Source organism: Trichechus manatus, unplaced genomic scaffold (assembly GCF_000243295.1).
Source record: "Trichechus manatus latirostris isolate Lorelei unplaced genomic scaffold, TriManLat1.0 scaffold00081, whole genome shotgun sequence".
In the NCBI taxonomy this organism is placed as follows: Eukaryota; Metazoa; Chordata; class Mammalia; order Sirenia; family Trichechidae; genus Trichechus; species Trichechus manatus.
This window is the reverse complement of record NW_004444017.1, coordinates 7,731,188-7,745,131: the sequence shown is the minus strand read 5'-3', so window position 1 is coordinate 7,745,131 and position 13,944 is coordinate 7,731,188. Positions and strand designations below refer to the sequence as shown.

Here is a 13,944-nt window from a genome sequence, read left to right as displayed (position 1 = left end):
AGGTAGATAGCCACCAAGTGTGTGGTGTAGGCTCTCACTTACAGTCCTAGACAGGCATGGGTGATTGGTGTAGGCACAGGCACCTGGTTGCAGCAGGGGTACACACTCTATGTGAGGCAGGGCCTGACGGCTACCCCTGGGTGTCCAGGAGGAAGGCATATCCCTGTTCCCTAGAGCGTGTAGGTGGGTGGGTTTTGCAGCTGGACCATGAGCACCTAATGCTGTTGGCTGTAAGGATGGGGGGTACCACTTATTCATGGGCCCCTATCGCAGGTGGCTAGGTGGCGTGGGTGAAGCCAGCAGTCCTCAGGCCCCTGATGTTGGTAGGTGAAGGCCTTGCTTAATGGGCAGGGCAATGTCAAATGTCACGAGCCTGCCACTTCACAGCTGAAACAGTTAGACTGCTGGTATATACCCTATTGTACTTCAGCAATGAGGGCCTTACGCTGCTGAGATGAGCCACACAAGTCTCTGCAGGGGGAAAGGCACTCAAAGTCCGTAGATCCCTTATGCCTGTTCCTAGGTAAAGGAGCTGTGCCTACCCTGGGTTCCTGGCTTAGGGGAGCTGGTAGTTTATTTTTTCCCGTTTGTTAATTTGTTCACTCTCCAAGGCAAGGAGAATGACTCTGGGTGTGTGACAGACTCGGCAATTGCTAAAGCCGTCTGGGACCCAGTGCAGAGCAGGGAGCTGGGGAGTAAACAGGAGAAAGGTTTCTCCCTAAGAGGGGGGTTTTTGATCTGCGCAGTAAGCCATATGCAAGTACTTATGGTTCTTGGCGGCCGTGTAGACTCTCTGGTGCTGGGTCTCTCCTGGTGCAGAAAACGCCCCTCCCAAGGACCACTGCTTGCCTTCCTCACCGCTCACCCACAAGCTGCTCAGACCTGAAGGGCTCAGGCTCTCACCAGGTCAAGTCTGGCAACTCCTCGCTGCTTCCAAACTGTCTCTCTCTCCCCCTGCCGCTCAGTCCGGTTCCTCAACTCTGCCTTTGATATTCAGGGCTCCCAGATTGCCATATACAATCGAATCACTTGTTTTTTCGGGTCTTTGCTGTAAGAGGGTCCACCGGAAGTGGCTTAATACTCCACCATCTTTGCCTTGCCTCTGGAACAGTTCTTTTGAGTTTGTCTGCTTACCCCAACCTGTTTCAACCTGGGTTTTTTTGGCCCTCTGAATTACTCTGTAAGCCACGTATTCTAATAAATTTCTTGTCTTTTAAAACTAATTAGGGTTGGTTTCTATTTGCAGAATCCTAAGTGGATGATATGACTTATAAATATTCCTTAGGATGAGCAAAAGAAATCTTTGTCAATATCCAATGCAATTATTATATTTTTTTAACTGAGGTATAACATACATACAGTAAAGTACACAAATCTTAAGTGCACAAGATTTTAATATACACTGGTAACCACTACTCAGATCAAGATGTAACACACTTCCATTATCCCAGAAGAAAACTTTGTAATGTACTGATATTTACCTTATGTGTTTAATCACTTTTAAAGCCCTCTAAAGAACGGACAATTAGATATAAATGACAAGATGGTATGCTGGAGGATTCAACGGATTCAAATTCAAGGCACTAAAAACTAATGATTTGATACAGTAAATATACTATGCTGTAATTCTGGAGCCTGTTAGAAACATAAATTTGACAAGTTCATTTATGAAAACATTATCCATGTTACCTAAAGAGAAAGATAGGTAAGCTTTCTATATAAAACTCTTCTTTAGGAAAAAAAGCAGCGTCACCCTTACCTGTTCTTCAGGAATTGGATCTTTGTCTGCAATGTGCACAGTAGGCTGCATCAAAGGTACTGCAGTACAATGCGTGTTTTCACATGCTATTTCAGGCTTGCCTTCAAAGAAAAAAAGGGGGTGGGGTAGGGATAAGGATAAGAAATAGGCCACACAGAAACAAGTACAGGTGCAATAAAAATATTCTTGGTACTAATACTCTGCGAATCTCATAGTCTAGCTTGTTCTAGTTATAATTTTTAATTTCTAAGGAAATAAAGGATGTTAAAGTTAACAATAGTAACATTAGTAGATTTACATATTTCTCTTCATGAAGTTAAACTCTTGGAGGTGAGACCTAGTTAAATGATAATGAAAAATAAAATCTCATTTACAATAGTAACAAAAAAGATAAAATAACCAGTAATAAATTTAATGAGAAATATGCCAGATGTGTATGACGGCAATTTTAAACCTCCTGAGGGACACAAAAGGAAAGATAGGCAAATGGAAAGGCATACTATGATCTCGGAAGAGAATCCTCATCATTATAAAAATGTCAACTCTCCTTCTGTTAATCTATAAATTTTAAAAAATGATCCTGACAAAAACACTATCAGAACTTTTTAGGGGCAGGGAGGGAGAAGAGAAAGAGGAGGAAAAATAGACAAGCGAATTCCAAAGATCTTGCAAAAAATTAAAAAGCAAGAACAGTGAGGACAATTCTGAGAAAGAAAAGTAGAAAGATTAGCCCAATAAACTTTTAAAATATATAGTAAAAACAAAATAAATAAAACAGTATAGTACTGGAATAGACAGATCATTGAATATAGAAAATAAATACAAACTAGAAATCAAACCAGAAGGGAAAAGATGGTGTTATGACAATAGCTTTGAAAAAACATTTCAGTTGGATCCACATTTCATAACACCAGATAAATTCCAGGGGACTCTAAGAAAAAAATGTTAAAAATATGAAACCATAAAATATTAGGAGAAATCATGGGAGAGTTTTAAAAATAATTTTAAAACAAGGAACATTTTAAACTATGACATAAAAATCCAGAAGCCACACAAGAAGATATAAAACCCACCGTAAACAAAATAAAAAGATACATGGCAAATCAGGAAAAAAATACTTGCATTTTATATCACAGAGGGTCAATTTCCCTAACATATAAAAGAGTTTCTACAAATCAGTAAGAAAATGAACAGCCAAACAAAAATGGAGAAAATATATGAATAGACAGTTCTTAGGAAAGGAATTATGAATGGCTCTAAAACATGAAAAGGCTGAAAACATCTTAAAAGTTCCTTAAGAGGTCTGGTTTAATGAAGCCCATACAAAGGTATACAATGCAGCTGAATATGCTGTCAAGTTGAAAAAGCAAGAGATATCACAGTGCATGTAATATTCTATATAAAAGAAAAATATATTAATATTTGTTTATATCAATATATGTATAAAATATTTCTATAAGGATATACAAGGAAGTGATAACAGCAGTTACCTCTAGGAAAGGAAACTGTGGCTGGGACACCTACCCTTTTGTGCCTTTAAAATTTTGAAGATAAAATGCACTAGCTCTTCATGAAATAAATACTAAAAAATGTAAAAAAGATATGGTCAATTAAATCTTGGCTAGAGGGAGTCAATGCAGTGTAGGTGCTAGTAGGGAGTATTAGCTGGCAAGAGTCAGAGTGATGAGGGGTGTGGGGTGGGGATTCTTGGCCAGCATAAGTAAGTATGATGACAGGACTGGGAAGGCACTCTCAACTGGTTTGGAACTCTGGGCTAGAGGATCCGGTATGAGTTAGCAGGATGCTAGGCGGGGGAGGGGGTCAAGGTCTCTTTCAGCCAGCAAAGAATAGCAAGATGCTGGGGCTGGGATGGAAAGAACTCCTGGCAGGTCTGAGCAGCAATGTAGCTTGGGAGACAGCCCATAGGGTAAGGTACAAGGGATTGAATAAATAAATAAATATATTGAAGATAATGAAAAATAAGTTTCTCACTATTAGAGAAAGAAGGTACAAATATGGAAAGTGGGAAAACAGAATAAATCATGTGGTATTGGAATGGAACTGGAAGTATTGGTGTGAACTGGAGGTACTGGCTTATAACATTTATGGACAGATATAGAAATAGATATAGATATGTGTGTAAGTTTATATACACATATATACTTCATAGCTCTGTACACTGAGATGGTCTAAAAGCAATGATATCCCAGTGACCATGAGCACACCTAGCACACAGATGTTGGTTTCTAAATGCCATTCTCTGTTAAAAGGAACCAGGGCTTGGAGGCGCTGCTGATGCCAGGACTGGGGCAAGGAATGTACAAGTAAGGAAGTGCTCAAAGAATGATGGTGACACAAACCAACTTGAATGGGACACAAGTTTTGGACAATTTGAGTAGCAAAGTAAATAATGATGGTAATGAATTGTGACCGAATGAATAAAATAAAAATGCATAAATCCATACTGATACAATTAAGTATGTATGGGAGGGGGATGCTTTACCTTACAGTAGAGTGCCAACTAATTAAGTATAAAAAGAAAAACAGAATAAGAAAATTACCATTTGGCAACTCTTAAAGTACTACCTAATTCAAGTAAAAACCACCCCAAAGCAAATCAAACCCACTGCTGTGAGTCAATTCTGACTCACGGTGACCCTATAGGACAGAGGAGAACTGCCTCATAGAGTTTTCAAGGCTATAAATCTTCACGGAAGCAGACTGCCACATTTTTCTCCTGTGGAGCATCTGGTGGGGTTGAATAGTTAGCAGCAGAAGGCTTAACCACTGAGCAACCAGGGATGCTAAAACTAGTGGATGAAGTTCTTTTATTTTACTTACTTAAAAAATTCATTCTTTTAGGCATACAATTTGATTGAGGTTAGGTAAACAGTCATGTAACCATCACCACGACAACCAAGATATAGAACAGTTATATTACCCCAAAATATTCCCCTGTGCTGCCTCTTTATAACCAACTCTTCCCTCCATTTCCATCTGCAACCACTGATCTGTTTTCTGTTCCTATCTATTTTGCCTTTTTAAGAATATCATATAAGTGGAATAATATAGTATGTTGTAGTTTAAGTCTGGCTTCTTTTACTTAGCATAATGCGTTGGTGATTCATCCATGTTGTTGCACGCAACAATAGTTCATTCCTTTTTATTGCTGAGTAGTATTCCATTGTATGGATGGATGTTCCAGTTTTTTTGTTTTTTTTATTTACCAGCTGAAGAACACTTGGATTGCTTCTAGTTTTCAGTGTTTATGAACAAAGCGCTATAAACATTTGCATACAGGTTTTTGTATAAACATTACGTTTTATATCTCTTGGGTAAATACCTAGAAATAATACTGTTGGGTCATATAGTATATGTATGCTTAATAGTGGGTGAAATTTTGATGAGGAAAAAGATTTATATAACCTCTAAGTATTTCTTCACAAAATATATATCATGAAAGACAAGGAAAGGCTAAAGGAGACTAACAAGCACGGCAACTAAATGTCATGTATGATCTGGATCACAACCTATAAAAAATATTATTGGGACAATCAGTGAAACCTGAATGGGGTCTGTGAATTATATGGCAATATTACATCAGTGTTAATTTCCTGATTTTGATGGAAAACTGTAGATATCCATGTTTTTAAAAAATGCAAACAGGTATTTAGGGGTAATGAATCTTCATGTCTGCAACTTACTCTCAAATGGTTCAGAATGACAAGAAAAGAATTATACACACAGATACACATAGAATGAGAAGGCAAATATGGCAGAATGTCAACAACTGGGGAATCTGGACAAAAGGTACTTTGAACAAATCTTGTAACTTTTCTTTAAGTTTGAAATTAATTACTTCAAAATAAAACATTAAAAAATATGGTTAATTAAAAGTACCCACTTCTTTAAAAAAATTTAAATGAACATTTTAAAGTTGTGTAGCCATGGCCTCTGTGGATATTTTAGTGAGAAGTTTGTAAAGCACCTGTCTTAATTCATATCATTTATCACCTATGAGCAAAAACCACACATACAGAGCATAATTAAGAAATGATTTACCACCTGCCCAATGGTTTAGAGACAGTTTTAACATAATGGTTAACAATAATGGTTAAACAATAGACTAAGATTTAACACCACAGAGTGTGCTGAGGGAGGGTTGGGTGAGGTGCATCTTTTAACACCCAAAGGTCTTCTGAGTGTTTCTATTTATAGATATTGTATTCAAAAGCTCTAGACTTAAGTCATATAAAAAAGTTTAATATGTGTAAGTATTTGAACATATTGGAAGTCCTTTGCAAATGTATCCTTTCGAGAAAAAATTATTCACCATTTACATTTGAGATCTAAGAAACCTATTGGTAATATATCAATAATGAGCATGTTATCATTTCCTCTGAAAAAGTGAAAGTAAAATCCTTTTACTATCAAAGGATTTACTCAGCTTATTTAAGACATTAAGCAAAGTATCACTGATCTACTGTAAACAAAACAATGACTAACAGGATGGTAAAGCACTGGTCATCTTTGGCCACAATACAATTTCTATGTCTGATTAGCCTTATAATAAAGATCCAAGTGATAAACATGGTATTGGTTTGTAGCATAATTAAAAACATTAACATGCTAAACATTTTAAATGAAATTAGTGATACAAAAATTAGTATAAAATCTGGATCAAATGAAAGCAGTTTAGCTAAAAATTTCAAGACTGCCTTTATACCTAGTAACCTCTGATGGCGCAGTGGTTAAGAGCTACAGCTTCTAACCAAAAGGTCAGCAGTTCAAATTCACCAGGCACTCCTTGGAAACTGTATAGGGCAGTTCTACTCTGTCCTATAGGGTCACTATGAGTCAGAATTGACTTGATGGCAAGGTGTTTGGTTTTGGTTTGGTTTATACCCAGTAGCACAACGCAGTCTGATATATTACCATTAAACGATGAGACTTAAAACGTGTTAGACTCTTGATAATGAATATGTAGTACCAGTAATTATATCATTTGTATACTATTTCTGAATGACGCAAGTAGGCACTTTATCTTAAAAGAAAAACTGTTTCTGGCCCCTAACTATTCAACTCATTGTTTTATTATCCTAACTGGAAAAGAGTTTTTGGAAGTTCTAATAATAGAAAGATACTATCAAAATCTATCCTTTCATACAAGTGTTTTTTTTTTAAATGAGGTGTATGATTCACTGAACTTTAAAATTATATTCACCTTTTATTTTCAAAATAGTCAAAACTTTGTATTCAGTGTCATAATTTGTACATACTAGTTCAACTTCTTTTAGTAAACTAGGAAATTTTGTGAAACCAGTTTCACCTAATGCAGATAAAAAATTTACCTAAAATTCTCGAAAATAAAATCCTATGAGAGCGGAGTAAGCATGTCTGATAAATGTATGCCAAAGAAATCTATGATATGTACCTTTTTTATCTGTATTTCTTCGTAGCAGTTTGTCCATCTGAGAAATGGCCTCTTCCCAGCAATTGTTGCTTGCTTGAACATGGGGCTGAATCAACTTTAATTTCTGTTCTAGGATTTGATAAGACTCTGACACTAGTTCTTGTGTTTCTTTGGTACAAACAAGCTTTTCAAGTTCATCTTCAAGAATTATTACCCTGAGTAATAAAAGAAAACAAAAACAAATTTCTAAAATATAAAATGAAAAATTTTTAATTCACAAGGCTTGTTTGAAAAATAAGCTTGTAAGGAGCATCATACATTTATTCAACAAATATTTATTACATACATACTAGGCATTTAATGAGCTGAAAGGATAAATTAAATCCATTTCCTACGTATAACAAACTTAGAACCTTGCCGGGGAAATTATACATATATGTATATAAAATATAATACCACAGACAAATTATAACTTACATTTTATTTCCATTTTACAAATGAGGAATCAGGTCTAGAGTTTAAGAAACTTGCCCAGAGTCACACAGCTGGTAAGCTGTAAATTTGGGTTGAATCCAGGCCCAAAGGATAACACCAGAGAGAGATACAGAGTGTATTATGAGAATTTAGAAGGCGGATAGTTATTATGAGCGATGGGTAAAGACAGGGAATGGCTACAGAAGAGGTACTTCTGAGGTAGCCTTGAAGGATGGTTAAAATTTGAGCATGTTCAAAAAGATGAGGACAGTCATTCTAGACAGAACACTGGAAAATACTGGAAAAGGTATATATACAGTTTGGCTGGACTGAAGGAAAGGAATTGAAGTAAAGATAGAAAAGCAGATTCTAGTTAGATTACGGCAAATCCTTTCTATAGAACGTTTTATATAAACTTTAGTCTAAGCTGTTATACTTCAAAACCAGTGAAGATTTTCAATTGAGAAAGCAAATATATGCCTCAGTAAGATTAATATGGCAGTGAACACTCTGGAGGCAGGGAGAATAGTTAGGGCGTTCAGGCACTAATTTAGGCAAGGGACAATACAGTCCTGCACTAATACAGTGAGAGTGGGAATAGCAAAGGGGTCAAGGGAAATGGAGGAGTGAAACAGGAAAAGAGGGTTTTGAAATATGAAATACGAAACAATGTTTAGGTAATACTTTTAAAAGTTGTGCGCAGCAGCACTGTGGAAACCCTGGTGGCGTAGTGGTTAACAGCTAAGTCTGCTAACCAAAAGGTCAGCAGTTCGAATGTAACAGGCACTCCTTGGAAGCCGTATGGGGCAGTTCTACTCTGTCCTATAGGTCCCTATGAGCCGGAATCGGAATCACCTCGACGGCAACGGGTTTGGTTTTTGCTAGAGCAACTCTGTAGAGCAAATCAGGTACGATGGTTTGTGACTAGTATATTCTCTAGCTAGAATATTTACAAAGGTCCCTGTCCAAAGAAAACGCCTCTCCTTTGGCTTTTCATATCCACCCAGTGTAGCATTCTTCCTTCCCTGAGCCATCTTCTCCTCATTCTAAGGCACTCCAATATGCCTTGTGTAGTTCTGAATGTATTGCCAAAAACTAATACTTTACAGACTCTAGCTTTGCCTAATACAACCTTTCCACCAAATTCTTGCTTTCCTCTGTTGACCATCCTACCTTTGCACCCACTTAAGTGGAGATTACCTTATCTCCCATATTCCCTGAGGGAAACAGGGCTAAAAGTCACTTAGCGTTCATCTGCTTTCTTCAAACAGCAGCTACAGACCACTGGAACATCCCTTTCTTGTAGTTTTTTTTTTTTTTTTGTTAAAATCCATGGGGGTCATTCAGATTTTGCCAGTTATACATGTACTCATTTGTGTGTGTGTTTCTATGCAATTTAACACATGCAGATTCATGTAATCACCAGCACAATCAAGATAACAGAAATTACCACAAGGCTCCCTTGTACTACCCTTATATAGCTGAACCCACCTGCCCATCCCTAACTCTTGCAATCACTAAGCTGTTCTCCATGTCTATAACATCATTTAAGAGATATCAATGCAACCATACAATATGAGATTGGTTTTCTTCACTCAGTATAATACTCCTGAGATCCATCCAAGTTGTCGAGTGGCTAGATATATACACCAAAAAAAACCAAACCCACTATGGTTGAGACTATTTCGACTCATAGCGACCCTATAGGACAGAGCAGAACTGCCCCATAGGGTTTCCAAGGCTGTAATCTTTGTGGAAGCAGACTGCACATCTTTCTCCCATGGAGTGGCTGGTGGGTTCAAACTTTCTTAATCTTTCCTGTGCCCCAAACGTTATCAGTATTACATCTTAACCGATCAATTAAAATGTACCTTCTCAAAATGTCTTCCTGACCTTAATTTCCCGTCCTTGCATATCATATCCTCCTTTACTCCAATAAACTAGAATTTTGATTTTATTGCGACTTCAAGTCCTTTTGACCTATTTTATCTTACAAAATAGACTGCTACCCTGTCCCTCCCATTTCTTGCTTGGTATTCAAGGTCAGGCATACCAAGTATAATCTTATCAGCTCATTAAATTCCTCTGACCATTCTTTACATCCATCTTCCTGATTATATGATATAACCCAACCATTCATTTTCTCCAGTTCTATGCTATCAATATGTGTTACTGAAAAATCTCACCAGAAATGATTGTATTCAGATACTTCATGCCATGACTCAATTTTAAAACTTGAAATTGTTTTCTGAAAAATTCTCCATGTAGAAATTTATGAAAAGAACATTTTTAATTGAAAAAGGTATATCAAAGTAGAACCTAAAATTTTGAGAATTAGGGCAGAGTACCAAAATGCTGTGGCAAAGTGAAAGATCAACAAATACAAACTATGACCCTACATTTTATTATTCGGTTGGGGCCATAAAACTTGTCCTGTGCTACAGAAAAATGTCCAAATCTGTTGGAATTTATTAGAAAAATAGCAATATACCACTCTTCAATTATGTATAACAATACCTCTTATAAAGGAACCCTGGTAGAGCAGTTGTCAAGGCACTTGACTGCTAACCAAAAGATCAGCGGTTCAAAACCACCAGTGGCTCCACGGGAAAAAGATGTTGCAGTCTGCTTCCGTAGAGATTTACACCTCGGGAACCCTATGGGGTCGTTATAAGCCGGAACTGACTCAATGGCAGTGGGTTTGGCTTGGGATAATGCTGGCAGATAATTCTCTCAGACTGCAGGTTCCAAAGTCCAGTTGTGCAACCATTCTTGGTATCCTTTTCCAAATTATTCCACGACCATTAACATATTACTGCCCCTAAGCTTCTCATATAACCTTTCGAGTTGCTGTTGTCAATTTGATCCCACGTGGGCAGTTCTTTAAAAGAGAGCACAACGCTTAAGGCAGACATACGTTACTAATTAAGCCAAACTGGTGATTGGTTCAAAGGAGACTTCAGGGGATAGTTCTGGTTTTAGATTTAAGGTTTAAAGATTGTCTCAGGGGTTCATCTAGCCTCATTGGCTCCTGAAAGTCTGGATTCCACTGAGAATCTGAAATTCTGTTCTGCATACTCCCCTCTTTTAATCAGGATTCCTCTACAGAATATTTGATCAAAACATTCAGTAATGGGAATTGGCAGGAAGGAAGCTCATTCTTTATAATCTCGCATATTTCAGCTCTCAAACAGAATGAACATCATCTCCTTTAGTCCTAATTATCTTTCTAAGTAGAATTTAGGAAAAGTAAAACTATAAATGGCTCCCCAAAATTATAGTACTTAAATTATAATACTTAACAAATAATTGTTTCTCTGCTACATTCATGGCTATAAATCATCCTTCATGCTGCATGTCTCAATTTTTTCCCCTCTTTCTAGCTAAGATAAAGTCAACAACCACAATGGTACAAGAATGAAGCTTGCTAACCATGGGGACATTTCCTTATATGGCTTCTGAACTTACTCATTCAGTAATGCTTTCAGATGGAGCTGCAAGCTGCGTACTGCGGTGTGAACGTTATTCAGTTCTCTTGACTTCTGTTGAGTTTTGGATAAACACTGGGATACAGACTGATGTTGAGTTTCAAAGTATCGATAGAACTCATAGCTGCGCTTTAGCTCTTCCAAACAGGCAGAATGTGCATGAGGTAGACCTTGAATCACATCACATAAAATACGATGAGGCAAAAGTGCTGGAGTAAGTAAGGGCCCAGGAGGTGAATTCGCTGTAGAAAGTAACAGGGCTAACCGTCTGAAGAACTCTGAACTCTGTGCCACCCAGAGTTGAAACAAAACCTAAAAAAACAAGAGAGAGAGAGACTAGATCAATAAAATATATCGGTCAACATTCAAAACAAACTAAAAACTTGTTTATCTTAACTCCTGGTTCAAATTTTTCACTTTACCCTAAGTAATGAATATAGCTGAGCTTGAACTAACACTGAAGATTAGCCAAAAATGTTATATCAAAATATGAGCCAAGAATGTTATATCAAATCACGTAGTCATGGTATGTGGGAACTTCTGAGGTAACAAATATGGTTTAATAAAATTCTACCCCAGAAGGGAAGTGTTGGTGGAATGGGCCACATCTATTAGATGTGAATCTTCCCTCAATCATGATTAAAATAATTTTACACATAGGAGAAAAGAAGACAGAAGGACTGACAGACCTATACAAATCCAAAGAAATGTGTCATTGATGGATAAAAAAAGATGTTTCCAGACATTTAGGACAGTGCTCTTGAATATTTTTCTTCAGTTATTTCAATGATATTGAAGGAATAAATTTGTTCATTCAACAAATATCTATCGTATTTTACAAAAATAATGTGCGCCTTCTACATTTGTTTGCCAACCAGGCAGTGCTATGGCAATTTTTTTTTTTACATGTTGCTGTAAAAAAAAAAAAAAAAATTAGCATAGCGAGCTGACAAAAATACCTCCGTGGGGGAGGGCACAGGTGGCAAACAAACATAGAAGGCACGTGTTATTTGGGTAAAAATACAGTACTGAGCATCTACTTTGTGCCAGACTCTGTTCTAGGTGCTGAAGACGCATAGCAACAAACAAAACAGACCAAGTTTTTACCCTCCTGATACCTATATTTTAGTTGGAGAGATAAGAAATATAAAGTAGGTTTACAATGTAGTAATGTCACATAATAAAGGCTGTGAGAGAAAAATAAGTATAAGAGTGATGGAGAAAGAACTTGGAGAAGAAGGATAACTTGCTGTGATTCACATTTCAAAAGGATAATTCAGGCTACAGGGGGATAAGAAAAGAAGCAATGGAAGTCAGTCAGGGGGCAACTACAGTAGTCTGGAAAAGATAATACCGGCTTAGATGGGGTGGACTGGTGTTAAGATTTTGATATATGCCACAATTCAACAGTGTGATGATGGCAAGAACTATTTGTAGTATTGTAGAAAGCTTAGGTTTTATAAGAAAGTTAAAAACAAAAGACTGAGCAGACATATCTAGGGCAAAGGGAGGTTAATACATAGTCAGATACACATGGCTGTGGAAATAACCCACCGATGTTAAGGGATCACTTAGTTGAATGTATTTTATCCTAAGTTTTCTAGTATAAATACTGGAACGTGTTTAAAGTTGATGGCAAAAAGCACCCTTAAAAACACAATTAGATACAAAATTCCAACCAGTGAGAATTTTAGTAAAATCATTAGCGAAATCTTATAGGCATATTTTAATCACAAATGTACTATAAAAAAATTTTTTACTAGTCTGTGTATAAGTGATGGCCAGGCTTATCACTCATTTCTCTGAAAGCAACAGCAAATTAGTACTACCAGAACGTGGAAAAACTGTATTAAAATAGGAAAATCTATCATTTCTTCAGCCCTTCTCTGTCAAAAACGTACTACCTTCAATGCAGGCAGGCTGAAGCCATCTGTAAGGTTATGAGCTTCCTCTTCTGAAATCTGTTCGTCACTAAGTCCAAGGCCCAGCTCCTTAAAAGGCACCACACAGATGTAGTTGGTTACATTGTCACTCTCAGAGTTCAGGGGGTAGGTTAAATTAGGTTAAGGCAATCAACAAAGCCTTTTTATTAAAGTAAAACTGTTCAACATTAAATTTACTAATCTTCATTTTAAACTTTTACTGGAGATTTACTTTAGTTTTTTAAACCGAAACTAATCTTAAGATCTAATATATTAAGTAACACCTCAGATATATTACAAGATACTTGTGAACAAGATATCATATTTAAATAATTAAAAGTTCAACTCTTCAGAAGTGCCAAAGTGTTAATTTAGTTATTTTTGATACCTACCTTTTGAGACTGTATTGTGTACTTTACTCTGTCATGGCTCAGCCCATCACTACGCTACAGTATATACTTCTCTTCTCCTCCCAGTCTGCATACTGCAGGACATCATTAGCTGGACATTATCTGAAATACACAGACTACTGATATAAGTAGCACTGACCCTATCTAGGTTGTTTGACATAAACTATTGTTTTGTTTCCTCTTTCCTGTTCCTCATGGGCATCTATCAATATAATTACGTGGTTTTTTTTCCCCCCTTTAATTTGTTTTTGTAAGGAATTATATCCACACAATTCTTGATATTGAACCATCCTTGTATTTCTAGTACACTCCTATTTGGTCATATTATGATAATCTATAATTTTTAGATTAAATTTATAAATATTCTATTTAAATATTTTTCATCTCCATATGTGCAATTTGGAGCCCTGGTGGTGCAATGGTTAAGAGCTTGGCTGCTAACTGAAAGGTCAGCAGTTCAAACTTACCAGCCGCTCCT

At 36.8% G+C, this 13,944-nt stretch overlaps 1 protein-coding gene across 4 annotated transcripts in view; it reads right to left on the bottom strand.

Moving 5' to 3' along the window:
• Positions 1–13,944, bottom strand: part of VEZT (vezatin, adherens junctions transmembrane protein) — an 89,144-nt gene that overhangs the window by 10,597 nt on the left and 64,603 nt on the right. For all 4 annotated transcript variants that reach the window (XM_023735721.1, XM_023735722.1, XM_023735724.1 and 1 more), the window contains 4 exons: positions 13,039–13,186; positions 11,115–11,446; positions 7,194–7,387; positions 1,760–1,860 (listed from right to left, as the gene is read on the bottom strand). In XM_023735721.1, the coding sequence (XP_023591489.1) occupies positions 1,760–1,860; positions 7,194–7,387; positions 11,115–11,446; positions 13,039–13,186 (775 nt within the window). The remainder of the gene's footprint in view (positions 1–1,759; positions 1,861–7,193; positions 7,388–11,114; positions 11,447–13,038; positions 13,187–13,944) is intronic.